Below are 20,041 nucleotides of genomic sequence, written 5' to 3'. Positions count from 1 at the left end.
ACAGCCACTCACCATCATTATTTATCATCATCGTTAACAGAAAATATTTATAGAAACAGACGGGGATGGTTACAACCTGTTTCGAATGAGGGTGAACAAAGTAGAGGAAAAGAAAGAAGAATAAATATATGATACGGTGGTATTGCAGTAATCGTATTAGGCTCTTGATGGTGGTCGTGATATGATTTTCACAACACCAAAACCAAAACAGGTTGTAGCTATAGCGACAAACAGGAGGAAATAAAAAAAAATTATAGTAGCGGTGATGATTATGTTGGGTTTTAGACCTTCGAACAACAAAACAGAAGGAAGCAATCAACACCCAAATTGGTTCGGTTTGCAGGTTGGGGTTCGAATTGAAGGAGACAGGAATATTATACAGGTGGGTTTCGTGGTGGTGGTTTTGATCCAAAACAGAAACAGATGGAAACAAATACATGATTTGTTGGATAAGCTGTAAAGCAGTAGTAATTATGTTGGTTGAGGGGCGGTTGTATGGTGGTGAAACAGAAGCAAACGGCGGCGGTATCATGATGGTTTAATGGTGACGGTTTTGTAGGGATTCAAGGTGTGAAGTGGTGGCGATGAGGTTTAAGAGAGAGGAGAGAGAGACGTAAAGAGAGAAAGATGGCGGTTTATGGTTGTGGTGGTTCAAAGTGGTGGTTGATTCAAAGAAGAGAGACATGAGGTGATCGATTCTAATGAACGGGGTGAATTGGTGAATCGTGGTTGTCATGGTGATGATGGGTTCGATCATAAACCGAAATAGAAACTAGGATACACAAGGTAGTTTACTATGGTGATTATGGTGGTTTGATGATGGGTGGTCGATGTGGTTGTTCATGGTGGTCATTAGGGTGGCTCGATTTGTGATGATGGTTTAAGACCGAAGACAAATGATTAAGTGGGTGTTTAGTGGTGGGTATAAGATAGTTCATAATTTTTAGGAAAGTAGTCAAACAATGATTTGGATACCATGTTTTGTGGGTTTGATCGAGCCTATATATAATGATATATGTATATGTAAGACATGTATATGTGTATATATAAAAAGATAGATGATGGATAAAAACATCACGGGACAAGAACAAATAAGAATCACAGGACAAATAGTAACACAATTAAATAGCTAAGTAGAGGTTTGTCCTATTAAGAGTGTTATATCGTGTCTATTGCTAAACAGGTAACGTATAAAGTTGTTCCTAAAAACTCTAAATTTTTAGATTAAATATATTTAATTATTTCACTCATTACCTGTTTAAAACCTGATCAAAAAGGGTTCAATAATTATTTATATATATATATACACACAATCTATGTATAATTAATTGTTCGTGAATCGTCAGGCTTGGTCTAAGGGTAACTAATTATCCGAATGTGGATTTCAAACTTTCTAGACTCAACATTTCAGATTTTGCTTATCGTGTCGGAAACATATAGAGTTTAAGGTTTAAATTTGGTCGGAAATTTCCGGGTCGTTACAGTACCCACCCGTTAAAGAAATTTCGTCCCCGAAATTTTGTAGAGGTTGTCATAGAAACAATAGGAATGTTTTCATGACAAATATGAGGTATTAATGGAGTTTTATCAGTATTGAAAGATATAGATAAAATAATTCGATCATGTGAAGCGCACGAGTGAAGCTATCACAAAAGAGTGAAACGAGAAAGGCAAATTTCATCATAACTTTTGACTAGTCATAGTTGAATTTTTGGAGAATAAGGTTTGTCTTAACTTTTGACATTGTCTCGATTGAATTCCGGAATTCAAGGGATTTAAAAGAAAATCTTGGAAATCTATAGGATATGATTCCTCAGAATTTATGGAAAATTAAGATCCTCTTTAATTTAATGCGATTATCTGTCTCGATTGCTTTGTCTGGTATCTTCTCTATAAATGAACTTCTTTCGTTCCATTATTTTCATCACTCCAATTCTTTCTTTCTCGGTCCATACTTTCAAACGATTGTGAAAATGCTTAATCCAGTTCTGATCCTTGTCCTCATCCTTACTATCGCAACATTCATTCTCCTTTTTCAACTTCCACCAGAGGAATCTACTTTCTTTTACTTCGCCTTTGGGGTTATAGTGTTTTTAATTCTTCCGTGTCTTTATGTTGCGATAAACGTTGACATACAAGGTTTGTAATTTATGCGTTGTTATCGGGCTTTATATTCTCCCTTATATTTCGAGGCTCTATGCTTTTGTTTTCTCTTCCCGGCTTCTAGTCAAGCGAATAATGGTCCAGAATTCGTAGATATAGAATTTCGAATGATTATAATGTTCTAAGCAGGAAGGAACGTGATAGCACGATTTGATTTTCAAATTTATCAAAATTACTGAAGATAGAACTGTCAAGAATATATTCTTCTTGATATGTTCGGAGGTTATGTAGAATGAAAGAGTTAGGTTACATGACACATGATGATGGTATAATCTACTGTGAAACATCATCATGTTTCATTAGAAACTCAGCATGACTTACTGTGATATAATCACGTTGGCCGAGCGTCATTATATTATACTAACTCATGCTTCAATTCCCAACACTTCTCCACAATTCATTCATAATTTATACTTAGAGTTTCCCATATAATGAAATACAGAAAACACGAAGAGGTAGATAATTTCGGACAAGAATATTTATGAAAATATCCTCTGAAATATCGAAGATATTTTTGATGATATTTTAGAGTTTCTAAGTTCGGAGCTTGATGAAGAAAAATTTTTCCGCAAGATTTTAACGTGGGCTCGGAGCAAAATATTTTCTAAAGATTTCATCGGATCCAGATTTTCCTGGATTTTATAGAGTTTGGTCCTTGTATTTGTTCTTTGTTTCCTTCATGGTTAGCTAAATCTTTTTTTTTTCAGTACCAAATTTTCTATCGAGCGTTCCCAACACTCTATTCTTTATCATTAAACTCTTGACCATTTAGGCCATCTATAATTTCACTGTTTCCTCTGCATTTAATGCAGCCGTATCTGAATCATCGGTTAACAATCCGAGGTGATTTCAAGAGAATTGTGTTTTTAGATGATTAAACGCTGATGGTAATATGGTGAAATATGAAAGGTTCCCCAGTATCAATAAAGAGTACACATATATATCAAGGTTATAATAAGGTTGTTTCGGATGAAAAGTCGGAATTGACTTGCTGGAACTGTGACAAATTTGGCTAATTTGAAGAAGAATTGCAAAGTTATTTTGGATAATAATAACACTAAAGAAATTAACACAGCTATGTGTTAAACGTTTAATCAGTTTCCGAGGGTTTTTCAGGTGCATAACTATATGCATCAACCTTTTCTTCCGTAGATGAAATGCGGCTGGTTCATCCACTCGATCGAGATGTTTTCAAGAATCATGAAAGATTTGAACGCAGATTGTAATCATCAAGATACAAATGAGGTTTAAAATGAGATCAAGTGGCAAACTTGAAGAAATGTTTAGTTTCATATGTTACAATCAATATTTTAATTCATTTTAATTGTCCAATATTATTTGCCCACAGTCTATAGTCCACATTTAATAGTCCAATAGTTCGTACATAGTTTAATATATAACATTCGAATTAATTAATACTTATCGTGACCCGTGTACATGTCTCAGACTCGATCACAACTCAAAGTATATATATTATTTGAGAATCAACCTCAACCCTGTATAGCTAACTCCCGCATTACTGCATATAGAGTGTCTATGGTTATTCCAAATAATATATATAGATGCGTCGATATGATATGTCAAAACCTTGTATACGTGTCCCGATATTTAAAGTGCGTAAAATAAATAACAGAAATTAAATGACGATAAATTAAATGCGTAAAGTAAATAACAGAAATTAAATGACGATAAATAAAATTGCGATAATTAAATTGCGATAAATAAAATGTAATCAGTTAGCTAGGAACAGTTAGCTGGAACAGTTAGCGTAGATTCTTAACAAAATTTCAATTAGTTAATTCGTTTGTTTCTAACAAATTTTATTTTGTCCAATGTTTTCTTCATTATGCCACTTGTTGGATTCTGATAGGTCAAAATCCAAATATGAAATTGAACGAAAATGGATTCTGTGGTGAACGGATACGTACATCGATGGATAAAAGTAGGATAGTGACTGACTGTTGAATCAGAGTCGAAGAATGTACCGTGTAGCTGATTAATGTGAAATCTAAATATTCCTCGGGTATTACCTACTCGTTAAAATATTTTCACCATTAACAGTTTGTACAAAAGAATTTTAATTACAATCTTTATGAAAATATACTTGCATATATATTTTCTTCAGATGTAATCATGGATTTAATGAGTCAATAAGATATTAAACTCATTTGATTTACCGTTAATACTAGATTACATAATCTCTAAAACTTTAGAAATTACATAATCGCCATGTCGAGCGAAGATAATCGATGTAGAATGATTCGTAGAACGATGATTATACTCGAGGTACAGAATGAAATGTCGAAGCTGGTGACGCGAATGTTGTTCTTGGTGGTACTAGTGCTGTTGGTGCTGAGGCTGGTGATGTTACTGGTGTTGATGATACTGCTAGTGCTTGCAAATTGTGTACCGTGCTCTTTAAAGTTAACACTCGAGCTCGAAGTTCTTTAACTTCTTCTACTAACCCTGGTTGGTTATCAGTGTGAGGTAGAGGTCGGATATCTTCTCTAGTTCCGTTAATGGTAGCCTCAAGATGAAAAATTCTTGCAAAAAGGGTATAAACGGTGTTGCGAACAGGTTCGCCGATGAGCGGGTCGAGCACTCCGACGTTAGGTGGTAAGTTCGGCTCGTGATATGGAGTACCTTCTTCATTTCTCCATAGGGTAAGTATTCCACGAACCCATCCCTACTTTCTAAAGAAATCACGGTAGTTGATCGGTTGGTGCGCTCCCGTCACGCTATCTTCAGAGTCAGAAGAACTTGGTCGATTCGTAGAAGCCATCGTACGCGATCACAGAAAAGATTTTTGATATGAAAAGCTTTGTGACAGCAAATGATAGTTGGGTGGTATTCTTAATGCATAATATGCCTAGATATATATAGTACCAGGATCCCTTAAATTACGGAGAAATTTACGGAAGATATCAGGTAAAGTTTACCGTAATAGATACGCTAAGATATAAATTTGTCTATACACTATCTATGCAATAAAGGCAATAAGGCATGTCTAGACTTAGGAATGATAAGCAGATAATTTTCCACTAGGTATGATAAACAATACATATAATATGCAGCTAAGGTCGAAGTCCAGACTCGCTAATGCATCCTAACAACTATCAGTTAGACACACTAATGCAAGACCTGGTTCGCTAGGACCAACGCTCTGATACCACCTGTGAGGACCCGTCCTTATCCCCCGGACGAAGTCATCAACATTTGGTTCTTTTGCGATGATCGACTCCAAGTATTGTCCTTAACATGAGCAAATGCACAGCGGAAGACTTAATTCGTACCTGAGAATAACATGCTTTAAGACATCAACATAAAGTTGGTGAGATATATAGGTTTATGCTAGCAACGTTATAACAATGGACCACAAGATTTAAAGTTTATACATAATACACTCCTCGTGTATAGAAAAGACGTTGAGCACTTGGTAACCATACTTAACTAAAAGTCACAGCAGCATACTCTTAAATAAACCCTACACCGTACCAAAGTGTAGTAACGAGAACGAAGTACTGTGCAACCGTTAAATGCTGGTCGTCCAGCCCGGTTGGGGATGTCAGCCCGATAGATCTATCAACAGGATTCGCGTTTACGCTCCTCACGTAATTAGCAGTTACCAAGTATAAAGAGATATGCCATGGTACAACTCAACGTAGAATTTATTTTTGATCACTTGTGTCCATAACGTAAATTATTTATAAAAACAGCGCATGTATTCTCAGCCCAAAAATATGTAGAGTTTAAAAGGGACTATATACTCACCATACTGTATTTTGTAGTAAAAATACATATAACATCATTGATCAAGTTTAAGGTTGGCCTCGGATTCACGAACCTATATCATTCGTATATATATATATATTAACACACGTAATTGTAATCGAACATATATATAATATATCCTAATTTATTTTATATGTATTTAATTTGTATATATTTAAAATAATTAATATTAATGCATATAAATATCTTAATATGTATATTAGTATTTTTATCAATAAGTTGTTATTTGTAATATTTATAAAAATGATGTTGTTATGTTTAGTATATAATTATATGTAATATAAATATAATATTTATTTGTTATAAACTAATAACAAAAATAATAATTGAATTAATAATGATAGTTAAAATAAAAATGATAATAATAATGATAGTTTTTAATAATATTGTAAATTAATGATAATAATATTAAAAATAATAATATTTTTTTAAAAAAAAACATTTCAATAATAAAAATATTAATAATAATAATAATAGTAATATTAATAATGATAATAATAATAATAATAATAATAATAATAATAATAATAATAATAATAATAATAATAATAATAATAATAATAAAACTGAAATCTACCTTAGAAAACTCCTTTTAAAAATAAAATGCACAAATCAGGGCTCGAACCCGCAACCTTCCGCTCAACACAAAATACTCCTAACCACTCCTCTGTCCGAATTTATTTGTTATAATATCGACTTCAATTTTTTTTTATCAAGTATTGTCCTCGTTATTAAATCTCTCGGTCCAGTTACAGAAACGAAACACGGCCCAACAGCAGATATAAGCTGGACCTCGGCCCAACATGTTGCTCCAGTCCAATAGCATGTTGATTGTTAAATAATAAAATAAAAACTGCTGAAAGCTAGGATTGAACTCCAGACCTCTAGATAACTCAGCAACACCCTAGACCGTCCATCTGCCTTCTATTTTCTTGAATCAACTCCTAATTTATTTCTATATGGCCGGATTAACAGCAGCCTGCTTGAATTTCGGGTCACATCCCAACAAAATATCTTCGGCACAAACAGCAAATTAATTCTTCGACCTAAAGATTAGCCCATGAGATCGATATCCTAATTCCATTCTGGAAGTCCACCGACGGCTATTATTATGGATAGGTTTTAAAAACAATTCGGTACACACAAAGGGACAAACACCACAAGTGGTTTACAGCCTATCGTTTATTAATATTATCTCTTTTTTTTTATATAATATCATTATCATGTATCATCACAGCCACTCACCATCATTATTTATCATCATCGTTAACAGAAAATATTTATAGAAACAGACGGGGATGGTTACAACCTGTTTCGAATGAGGGTGAACAAAGTAGAGGAAAAGAAAGAAGAATAAATATATGATACGGTGGTATTGCAGTAATCGTATTAGGCTCTTGATGGTGGTCGTGATATGATTTTCACAACACCAAAACCAAAACAGGTTGTAGCTATAGCGACAAACAGGAGGAAATAAAAAAAAATTATAGTAGCGGTGATGATTATGTTGGGTTTTAGACCTTCGAACAACAAAACAGAAGGAAGCAATCAACACCCAAATTGGTTCGGTTTGCAGGTTGGGGTTCGAATTGAAGGAGACAGGAATATTATACAGGTGGGTTTCGTGGTGGTGGTTTTGATCCAAAACAGAAACAGATGGAAACAAATACATGATTTGTTGGATAAGCTGTAAAGCAGTAGTAATTATGTTGGTTGAGGGGCGGTTGTATGGTGGTGAAACAGAAGCAAACGGCGGCGGTATCATGATGGTTTAATGGTGACGGTTTTGTAGGGATTCAAGGTGTGAAGTGGTGGCGATGAGGTTTAAGAGAGAGGAGAGAGAGACGTAAAGAGAGAAAGATGGCGGTTTATGGTTGTGGTGGTTCAAAGTGGTGGTTGATTCAAAGAAGAGAGACATGAGGTGATCGATTCTAATGAACGGGGTGAATTGGTGAATCGTGGTTGTCATGGTGATGATGGGTTCGATCATAAACCGAAATAGAAACTAGGATACACAAGGTAGTTTACTATGGTGATTATGGTGGTTTGATGATGGGTGGTCGATGTGGTTGTTCATGGTGGTCATTAGGGTGGCTCGATTTGTGATGATGGTTCAAGACCGAAGACAAATGATTAAGTGGGTGTTTAGTGGTGGGTATAAGATAGTTCATAATTTTTAGGAAAGTAGTCAAACAATGATTTGGATACCATGTTTTGTGGGTTTGATCGAGCCTATATATAATGATATATGTATATGTAAGACATGTATATGTGTATATATAAAAAGATAGATGATGGATAAAAACATCACGGGACAAGAACAAATAAGAATCACAGGACAAATAGTAACACAATTAAATAGCTAAGTAGAGGTTTGTCCTATTAAGAGTGTTATATCGTGTCTATTGCTAAACAGGTAACGTATAAAGTTGTTCCTAAAAACTCTAAATTTTTAGATTAAATATATTTAATTATTTCACTCATTACCTGTTTAAAACCTGATCAAAAAGGGTTCAATAATTATTTATATATATATACACACAATCTATGTATAATTAATTGTTCGTGAATCGTCAGGCTTGGTCAAAGGGTAACTAATTATCCGAATGTGGATTTCAAACTTTCTAGACTCAACATTTCAGATTTTGCTTATCGTGTCGGAAACATATAGAGTTTAAGGTTTAAATTTGGTCGGAAATTTCCGGGTCGTTACAATACCCACCCGTTAAAGAAATTTCGTCCCCGAAATTTTGTAGAGGTTGTCATAGAAACAATAGGAATGTTTTCATGACAAATATGAGGTATTAATGGAGTTTTATTAGTATTGAAAGATATAGATAAAATAATTCGATCATGTGAAGCGCACGAGTGAAGCTATCACAAAAGAGTGAAACGAGAAAGGCAAATTTCATCATAACTTTTGACTAGTCATAGTTGAATTTTTGGAGAATAAGGTTTGTCTTAACTTTTGACATTGTCTCGATTGAATTCCGGAATTCAAGGGATTTAAAAGAAAATCTTGGAAATCTATAGGATATGATTCCTCAGAATTTATGGAAAATTAAGATCCTCTTTAATTTAATGCGATTATTTGTCTCGATTGCTTTGTCTGGTATCTTCTCTATAAATGAACTTCTTTCGTTCCATTATTTTCATCACTCCAATTCTTTCTTTCTCGGTCCATACTTTCAAACGATTGTGAAAATGCTTAATCCAGTTCTGATCCTTGTCCTCATCCTTACTATCGCAACATTCATTCTCCTTTTTCAACTTCCACCAGAGGAATCTACTTTCTTTTACTTCGCCTTTGGGGTTATAGTGTTTTTAATTCTTCCGTGTCTTTATGTTGCGATAAACGTTGACATACAAGGTTTGTAATTTATGCGTTGTTATCGGGCTTTATATTCTCCCTTATATTTCGAGGCTCTATGCTTTTGTTTTCTCTTCCCGGCTTCTAGTCAAGCGAATAATGGTCCAGAATTCGTAGATATAGAATTTCGAATGATTATAATGTTCTAAGCAGGAAGGAACGTGATAGCACGATTTGATTTTCAAATTTATCAAAATTACTGAAGATAGAACTGTCAAGAATATATTCTTCTTGATATGTTCGGAGGTTATGTAGAATGAAAGAGTTAGGTTACATGACACATGATGATGGTATAATCTACTGTGAAACATCATCATGTTTCATTAGAAACTCAGCATGACTTACTGTGATATAATCACGTTGGCCGAGCGTCATTATATTATACTAACTCATGCTTCAATTCCCAACACTTCTCCACAATTCATTCATAATTTATACTTAGAGTTTCCCATATAATGAAATACAGAAAACACGAAGAGGTAGATAATTTCGGACAAGAATATTTATGAAAATATCCTCTGAAATATCGAAGATATTTTTGATGATATTTTAGAGTTTCTAAGTTCGGAGCTTGATGAAGAAAAATTTTTCCGCAAGATTTTAACGTGGGCTCGGAGCAAAATATTTTCTAAAGATTTCATCGGATCCAGATTTTCCTGGATTTTATAGAGTTTGGTCCTTGTATTTGTTCTTTGTTTCCTTCATGGTTAGCTAAATCTTTTTTTTTTTCAGTACCAAATTTTCTACCGAGCGTTCCCAACACTCTATTCTTTATCATTAAACTCTTGACCATTTAGGCCATCTATAATTTCACTGTTTCCTCTGCATTTAATGCAGCCGTATCTGAATCATCGGTTATCAATCCGAGGTGATTTCAAGAGAATTGTGTTTTTAGATGATTAAACGCTGATGGTAATATGGTGAAATATGAAAGGTTCCCCAGTATCAATAAAGAGTACGCATATATATCAAGGTTATAATAAGGTTGTTTCGGATGAAAAGTCGGAATTGACTTGCTGGAACTGTGACAAATTTGGCTAATTTGAAGAAGAATTGCAAAGTTATTTTGGATAATAATAACACTAAAGAAATTAACACAGCTATGTGTTAAACGTTTATTCAGTTTCCGAGGGTTTTTCAGGTGCATAACTATATGCATCAACCTTTTCTTCCGTAGATGAAATGCGGCTGGTTCATCCACTCGATCGAGGTGTTTTCAAGAATCATGAAAGATTTGAACGCAGATTGTAATCGTCAAGATACAAATGAGGTTTAAAATGAGATCAAGTGGCAAACTTGAAGAAATGTTTAGTTTCATATGTTACAATCAATATTTTAATTCATTTTAATTGTCCAATATTATTTGCCCACAGTCTATAGTCCACATTTAATAGTCCAATAGTTCGTACATAGTTTAATATATAACATTCGAATTAATTAATACTTATCGTGACCCGTGTACATGTCTCAGACTCGATCACAACTCAAAGTATATATATTATTTGAGAATCAACCTCAACCCTGTATAGCTAACTCCCGCATTACTGCATATAGAGTGTCTATGGTTATTCCAAATAATATATATAGATGCGTTGATATGATATGTCAAAACCTTGTATACGTGTCCCGATATTTAAAGTGCGTAAAATAAATAACAGAAATTAAATGACGATAAATTAAATGCGTAAAGTAAATAACAGAAATTAAATGACGATAAATAAAATTGCGATAATTAAATTGCGATAAATAAAATGTAATTAGTTAGCTAGGAACAGTTAGCTGGAACAGTTAGCGTAGATTCTTAACAAAATTTCAATTAGTTAATTCGTTTGTTTCTAACAAATTTTATTTTGTCCAATGTTTTCTTCATTATGCCACTTGTTGGATTCTGATAGGTCAAAATCCAAATATGAAATTGAACAAAAATGGATTCTGTGGTGAACGGATACGTACATCGATGGATAAAAGTAGGATAGTGACTGACTGTTGAATCAGAGTCGAAGAATGTACCGTGTAGCTGATTAATGTGAAATCTAAATATTCCTCGGGTATTACCTACTCGTTAAAATATTTTCACCATTAGCAGTTTGTACAAAAGAATTTTAATTACAATCTTTATGAAAATATACTTGCATATATATTTTCTTCAGATGTAATCATGGATTTAATGAGTCAATAAGATATTAAACTCATTTGATTTACCGTTAATACTAGATTACATAATCTCTAAAACTTTAGAAATTACATAATCGCCATGTCGAGCGAAGATAATCGATGTAGAACGATTCGTAGAACGATGATTATACTCGAGGTACAGAATGAAATGTCGAAGCTGGTGACGCGAATGTTGTTCTTGGTGGTACTAGTGCTGTTGGTGCTGAGGCTGGTGATGTTACTGGTGTTGATGATACTGCTAGTGCTTGCAAATTGTGTACCGTGCTCTCTAAAGTTAACACTCGAGCTCGGAGTTCTTTACCTTCTTCTACTAACCCTGGTTGGTTATCAGTGTGAGGTAGAGGTCGGATATCTTCTCTAGTTCCGTTAATGGTAGCCTCAAGACGAAAAATTCTTGCAAAAAGGGTATAAACGGTGTTGCGAACAGGTTCGCCGATGAGCGGGTCGAGCACTCCGACGTTAGGTGGTAAGTTCGGCTCGTGATATGGAGTACCTTCTTCATTTCTAAATAGGGTAAGTATTTCGCGAACCCATCCCTACTTTCTAAAGAAATCACGGTAGTTGATCGGTTGGTGCGCTCCCGTCACGCTATCTTCGGAGTCAGAAGAACTTGGTCGATTCGTAGAAGCCATCGTACGCGATCACAGAAAAGATTTTTGATATGAAAAGCTTTGTGACAGCAAATGATAGTTGGGTGGTATTTTTAATGCATAATATGCCTAGATATATATAGTACCAGGATCCCTTAAATTACGGAGAAATTTACGGAAGATATCAGGTAAAGTTTACCGTAATAGATACGCTAAGATATAAATTTGTCTATACACTATCTATGCAATAAAGGCAATAAGGCGTGTCTAGACTTAGGAATGATAAGCAGATAATTTTCCACTAGGTATGATAAACAATACATATAATATGCAGCTAAGGTCGAAGTCCAGACTCGCTAATGCATCCTAACAACTATCAGTTAGACACACTAATGCAAGACCTGGTTCGCTAGGACCAACGCTCTGATACCACCTGTGAGGACCCGTCCTTATCCCCCGGACGAAGTCATCAACATTTGGTTCCTTTGCGATGATCGACTCCAAGTATTGTCCTTAACATGAGCAAATGCACAGCGGAAGACTTAATTCGTACCTGAGAATAACATGCTTTAAGACGTCAACATAAAGTTGGTGAGATATATAGGTTTGATGCTAGCAGCATTATAACAATGGACCACAAGATTTAAAGTTTATACATAATACACTCCTCGTGTATAGAAAAGACGTTGAGCACTTGGTAACCATACTTAACTAAAAGTCACAGCAGCATACTCTTAAATAAACCCTACACCGTACCAAAGTGTAGTAACGAGAACGAAGTACTGTGCAACCGTTAAATGCTGGTCGTCCAGCCCGGTTGGGGATGTCAGCCCGATAGATCTATCAACAGGATTCGCGTTTACGCTCCTCACATAATTAGCAGTTACCAAGTATAAAGAGATATGTCATGGTACAACTCAACGTAGAATTTATTTTTGATCACTTGTGTCCATAACGTAAATTATTTATAAAAATAGCGCATGTATTCTCAGCCCAAAAATATGTAGAGTTTAAAAGGGACTATATACTCACCATACTGTATTTTGTAGTAAAAATACATATAACATCATTGATCAAGTTTAAGGTTGGCCTCGGATTCACGAACCTATATCATTCGTATATATATATATTAACACACGTAATTGTAATCGAACATATATATAATATATCCTAATTTATTTTATATGTATTTAATTTGTATATATTTAAAATAATTAATATTAATGCATATAAATATCTTAATATGTATATTAGTATTTTTATCAATAATTTGTTATTTGTAATATTTATAAAAATGATGTTGTTATGTTTAGTATATAATTATATGTAATATAAATATAATATTTATTTGTTATAAACTAATAACAAAAATAATAATTGAATTAATAATGATAGTTAAAATAAAAATGATAATAATAATGATAGTTTTTAATAATATTGTAAATTAATGATAATAATATTAAAAATACTAATATTTTTTAAAAAAAAAACATTTCAATAATAAAAATATTAATAATAATAATAGTAATATTAATAATGATAATAATAATAATAATAATAATAATAATAATAATAATAATAATAATAAAACTGAAATCTACCTTAGAAAACTCCTTTTAAAAATAAAATGCACAAATCAGGGCTCGAACCCGCAACCTTCCGCTCAACACAAAATACTCCTAACCACTCCTCTGTCCGAATTTATTTGTTATAATATCGACTTCAATTTTTTATTATCAAGTATTGTCCTCGTTATTAAATCTCTCGGTCCAGTTACAGAAACGAAACACAGCCCAACAGCAGATATAAGCTGGACCTCGGCCCAACATGTTGCTCCAGTCCAATAGCAGGTTGATTGTTAAATAATAAAAAAAAAACTGCTGAAAGCTAGGATTGAACTCCAGACCTCTAGATAACTCAGCAACACCCTAGACCGTCCATCTGCCTTCTATTTTCTTGAATCAACTCCTAATTTATTTCTATATGGCCGGATTAACAGCAGCCTGCTTGAATTTCGGGTCACATCCCAACAAAATATCTTCGGCACAAACAGCAAATTAATTCTTCGACCTAAAGATTAGCCCATGAGATCGATATCCTAATTCCATTCTGGAAGTCCACCGACGGCTATTATTATGGATAGGTTTTAAAAACAATTCGGTACACACAAAGGGACAAACACCACAAGTGGTTTACAGCCTATCGTTTATTAATATTATCTCTTTTTTTTTTATATAATATCATTATCATGTATCATCACAGCCACTCACCATCATTATTTATCATCATCGTTAACAGAAAATATTTATAGAAACAGACGGGGATGGTTACAACCTGTTTCGAATGAGGGTGAACAAAGTAGAGGAAAAGAAAGAAGAATAAATATATGATACGGTGGTATTGCAGTAATCGTATCAGGCTCTTGATGGTGGTCGTGATATGATTTTCACAACACCAAAACCAAAACAGGTTGTAGCTATAGCGACAAACAGGAGGAAATAAAAAAAAATTATAGTAGCGGTGATGATTATGTTGGGTTTTAGACCTTCGAACAACAAAACAGAAGGAAGCAATCAACACCCAAATTGGTTCGGTTTGCAGGTTGGGGTTCGAATTGAAGGAGACAGGAATATTATACAGGTGGGTTTCGTGGTGGTGGTTTTGATCCAAAACAGAAACAGATGGAAACAAATACATGATTTGTTGGATAAGCTGTAAAGCAGTAGTAATTATGTTGGTTGAGGGGCGGTTGTATGGTGGTGAAACAGAAGCAAATGGCGGCGGTATCATGATGGTTTAATGGTGACGGTTTTGTAGGGATTCAAGGTGTGAAGTGGTGGCGATGAGGTTTAAGAGAGAGGAGAGAGAGACGTAAAGAGAGAAAGATGGCGGTTTATGGTTGTGGTGGTTCAAAGTGGTGGTTGATTCAAAGAAGAGAGACATGAGGTGATCGATTCTAATGAACGGGGTGAATTGGTGAATCGTGGTTGTCATGGTGATGATGGGTTCGATCATAAACCGAAATAGAAACTAGGATACACAAGGTAGTTTACTATGGTGATTATGGTGGTTTGATGATGGGTGGTCGATGTGGTTGTTCATGGTGGTCATTAGGGTGGCTCGATTTGTGATGATGGTTCAAGACCGAAGACAAATGATTAAGTGGGTGTTTAGTGGTGGGTATAAGATAGTTCATAATTTTTAGGAAAGTAGTCAAACAATGATTTGGATACCATGTTTTGTGGGTTTGATCGAGCCTATATATAATGATATATGTATATGTAAGACATGTATATGTGTATATATAAAAAGATAGATGATGGATAAAAACATCACGGGACAAGAACAAATAAGAATCACAGGACAAATAGTAACACAATTAAATAGCTAAGTAGAGGTTTGTCCTATTAAGAGTGTTATATCGTGTCTATTGCTAAACAGGTAACGTATAAAGTTGTTCCTAAAAACTCTAAATTTTTAGATTAAATATATTTAATTATTTCACTCATTACCTGTTTAAAACCTGATCAAAAAGGGTTCAATAATTATTTATATATATATATATACACACAATCTATGTATAATTAATTGTTCGTGAATCGTCAGGCTTGGTCAAAGGGTAACTAATTATCCGAATGTGGATTTCAAACTTTCTAGACTCAACATTTCAGATTTTGCTTATCGTGTCAGAAACATATAGAGTTTAAGGTTTAAATTTGGTCGGAAATTTCCGGGTCGTTACATTCCGGCTCGTGGTTCACACTCGATGCTACCGGCTCGTGGTTCACATCTTAGTTTATAGTGCTACCGGCTCGTGGTTCACACTCGATGCTATCGGCTCGTGGTTCACATCTTATCGCACACATGTTATGGCACTACCGGCTCGATGGTTCATGCCATAACACCCACAAATAAACATGCCATATACACATACATATAATTACTCCACTCACCTTGATTACATGAAGAGCCAATCCCGCTTGAGCTCCTAATCATCCAAAAGTAAATAACCTAAGAGATTCACAAAGAATAAGCTTTACACCTAAGCTTATACTCAAATCACCATAAGTGCAATTTTCGACCATTTACACATGCACTAACTTTGACTAAGTCAAAACTCACCCGAACTTCTCATAATCACAATCAACTTGTGATTATGTTCCAATAACACATGTTACAAAAGATTTGATCAACCATTCCCCCATTTGGACTCACGACCCGCTCAAATTGCCATAAAGTGCAATTTACACCTTTTTTGCACTTTTAACGATATCCGAGGGTCCAAAATTAACAAGGCTTGACCGTTTTCCCTAAATGCCCTATGACATCACAATTAGCCTTTAAACACTCTTTAGCTCGAGTTTTGCACCAAAAACCCATTTCGACCCTTAACAAAGTCAATTTCCAACGTTTGCTAGTTTTGACGCCAAAACACTTTTTAATTCAAGTTTATACTCTTAACTTAACCCTTTTAGGTTTATAAACCTTACAAAATCGACAACCGATCCAAGATCACTAACGAACCCTAATTTTGACTTATTTCAAAAGTAGTCAACCAAATATATTCAAATGGTTTCCAACACTCCTTTAATCACTAACACTAGTGATTATACACTATTTACGAGCTCTAAGAAAGGCTAAGTCGTTCACCAACCCAAAACCCGCAATCATCAACAATAAACCCGACTACTAGTTCAAATCTTCCATTAATGGCTAATCGGGTTATCCCAAGAACATACAAGTTTAAACCCCAAATTGATTATCAAATCAAACAATAAAAACTCGGAGTTAGAACTTACCAACACTACTACAACGTAGCCGTGAACGAGGAGAACAACTTTAACTCTCGTGACCCGACCCGAATCACACTTCTTCTTCTCCAAATCCCTAACTCTCTCTCTAGAACCTCTCTCTCTCTCTAGGGTTTGGTTGGGAGTGTTTGTGGGTGAAAATGAGGATAAGGGTGAGTTTAGATCAGTTTTGATGGCCCAAACGACCCCCAAGTGAAAAGACCTAAATACCCACTTTTAACAACTTCAAAATGTCACAGCTGGCCCGTCAGGCCTTTTGGACGGCGTCCAAAAAGCTTGGACGGCGTCCAGATTAACTGACTCAGTTTTCTGAACTTGTTTTGGTCGTAACTTTCAAATCGTAACTCCGTTTTTGATGAATCAAATATCGTTGGAAACGTAATGAGATTTACTATCCAATGGTAAGGTTTTAGAACCTCAATTCCAAATTTATTTGGGATCCAAATATACGCTTACATGTCTCGTATTTCGAATGACGTTCGAAATAATGCGTAACTGAAAAACGGGGTGTTACACACCGGATCACGGATCGTAACTTTATCCTTGTTAGAAGGACTCGCCTTTTGAGTATAGACAAAAATACCATCATTACTTTTTCCATCTAAGACCTCATTCTTTAATTCGTTGACTCTATTAAGTACAAGACTGCACTTTTCTTCAAACTCTGATGCCAAGTCTGCCACTTCAGAGAAAGCACTACACATTTTATCATAACGACTCCCAACTTCTGAGCCCTCCTAATCACTATAACTTACCTTAACCTTAGTATGCTTCCTCTTCACATCTTTTCTCCATCTTTTTAGGATATATCTAGTTGGTACCGAATATATGTTATTACCGATGAGTACCGTAAGTGCATGCCTACACAACATTCCTCGAAACTCAAACAAGCGACAAACACATTTAACATCACATTCTTCCACACAATCAGCCTTTTTCAACCTAACAGTAAATGACTTCTTTATTATATTTTCATCAATCATAATATCCTCAACTACTTCATATTGTAAATACTCCTCTTCTAATTTTGAAGAACCAATCTCACAATACATTTTTCCCATTAACTCATTTCGGAACTCTTTAAACTTAGAATTTGTGAAAACAGCCTTTACTTGTTCCTCCATGGCATAACGGGTGATTGGCGGATACCACGAATTGTAAGAATTAAAATCTTCTACATTTTCCTTTTCGGCCATGTCCCTTAATGCATTTTCATATTGTTCAACAAACTGCTTCAACGTCGTTTTTTTGTTTACATATTTATCAAAAAATGAATTTATGCTCTCACTTCTTTGAGTAGTAGACCTCCCCGCCCAAAAAATATCTTTCACAAAACAAGGGACCCAACGGTGTCTTTCATCAAACAAACCTTTCAACCACCTATTATTTTCGAGGTGGCACTTTTCTAGCATACGATTCCACGCGGTTTCAAATTCAATAGGAGTAAAAGTATCATACACGGATTTTTTAAGCTTGTACTTAACTAATTTATATCTCTTATGCCTACCAAGCTTGTCAGGTAGCTTTTTAAGTATATGCCATAAACACCACCTGCAAGTATGACGTGATCAAATGCACTAGTGTATTAATTTGATTCTACAATTATAGATAACAAATAAGTAGTATTGTTTTTAAAAATTTAAACATAATCATATGTTCAATGGTGTACCTATGACGTGCAGCGAGAAATTCAACTTCAATTGCTTTTTTCATTGCCTGATCTTGGTCTGTTATGATGGCTGCAGGAGCACGTCTAGACATACATGTAAGCCATGTTTGAAAAAGCCATATAAAAGACTTAGTATCTTCATTTGAAACCAATCCACAACCGAGCAATACGGATTGTCCATGATGGTTTACACCTACAAATGGAGCCATTGGCATGTGATACTTATTTGTCAAATAAGTTGTATCAAATGTGACAACATCCCCAAATTCTTCATAAGCTGCCCTACACCTTCCATCTGCCCAAAACAAACTCTTCAACTGATTTTCATCATCCAACTCCAATGCATAAAAAAAGTTAGGATCAGTAGATTGAACTTTCATAAAATAACCTTGAATTGCTTCGGCATCCCCTTCCCCAAACTTTAACCATTTTACTCTATCAATGTAATTGCGACAATCTTTTTCGGTAAATGGTATATTTTCATATCCTTTATTCTCCACTACCAATGTATTGAAACCCTTATTCATTCTTACTCCTGCTCTTTGAAAGATTTCAAGTTGCCTTCGCACACGAACATTTATGACCCGATTACATCGATAAAATCGTCCTTTGCTCGGGCTAAAGGGGTGATTATGCTTGAGTTGAACTTTTGAAACATACCACTTATTATCACTTCCACATTTTGCATTAACTCTCGCTCCACATTCTGTTTTTGTAATAGGACGTGGATTCAAACTATTTTTTGTTTTTGATTGTGACTTTCCAGCTCGATGACACGAAATTGTAGCATACCTTTTCTCCTCATCCTCAAGAGACTTTCGGGAAGACCTTTTAGAAACTCCAAATCCTGTTTTCTTACCATAATTTGCATAAAAGCTGGCTAGTTCCTCAACTGTGTCAAATACCATACCTACTTTTGGTTCTAAAATATTTTCTTCATGGTGCATATTTTTTTTCAAATTTTTCTTGAACATTGACATCTTCTTGACTTTCAAATTCAGTATTTTGATCACAATGCTCACTGTTTCTTTGGTTATCTTCAGGAGAAATTTCTCCATGACATTCATCCTCATTTAAGTTTAATTTACAATATGTCTCTTTTTCTTCAATGCTAGTAAATGTATGCTTACAGTCACCAAAGTTTATATATTAGAATCAATGAAAGAAAATTCATATTATTCTTATTATCATTATCACAACAACTAGTATCATTTCCATCATCATCATCCAGGTTTTCATGAACCCTTTTCAATTACAACATGAATGCAAAATAACAGAAAAAAGACTATAAATACCTACGAATTCAATTGAAACAATAACGGATTAACGGACTTACTCGTTTTCTTCGTTAAGAGATTCTTGTGTACCCGATGACAATCCATCATCATGTAAAGGAGAAGATGTGTAAGATGACTCATCTATGTTTAGTGAGGAAGATGAAGATCGATTCATATTAAGGCGATGAATTGCG

At 34.6% G+C, this 20,041-nt stretch overlaps 1 protein-coding gene across 1 annotated transcript in view; it reads right to left on the bottom strand.

Moving 5' to 3' along the window:
• Window positions 1-19,643, bottom strand: part of LOC139901134 (protein FAR-RED IMPAIRED RESPONSE 1-like) — a 54,763-nt gene extending 35,120 nt beyond the window's left edge. The window contains exons 1-2 of the mRNA XM_071883873.1: window positions 18,571-19,643; window positions 17,657-18,452 (exon numbers count right to left, since the gene is read on the bottom strand). Coding sequence (XP_071739974.1) covers window positions 17,657-18,452; window positions 18,571-19,643 — 1,869 coding nt within the window. The remainder of the gene's footprint in view (window positions 1-17,656; window positions 18,453-18,570) is intronic.
• Window positions 19,644-20,041: the final 398 nt, after the last annotated feature.

Source organism: Rutidosis leptorrhynchoides, chromosome 3, assembly GCF_046630445.1.
Source record: "Rutidosis leptorrhynchoides isolate AG116_Rl617_1_P2 chromosome 3, CSIRO_AGI_Rlap_v1, whole genome shotgun sequence".
NCBI classification, from domain to species: domain Eukaryota; kingdom Viridiplantae; phylum Streptophyta; class Magnoliopsida; order Asterales; family Asteraceae; genus Rutidosis; species Rutidosis leptorrhynchoides.
This window is presented reverse-complemented; position numbering and strand designations above follow the sequence as displayed.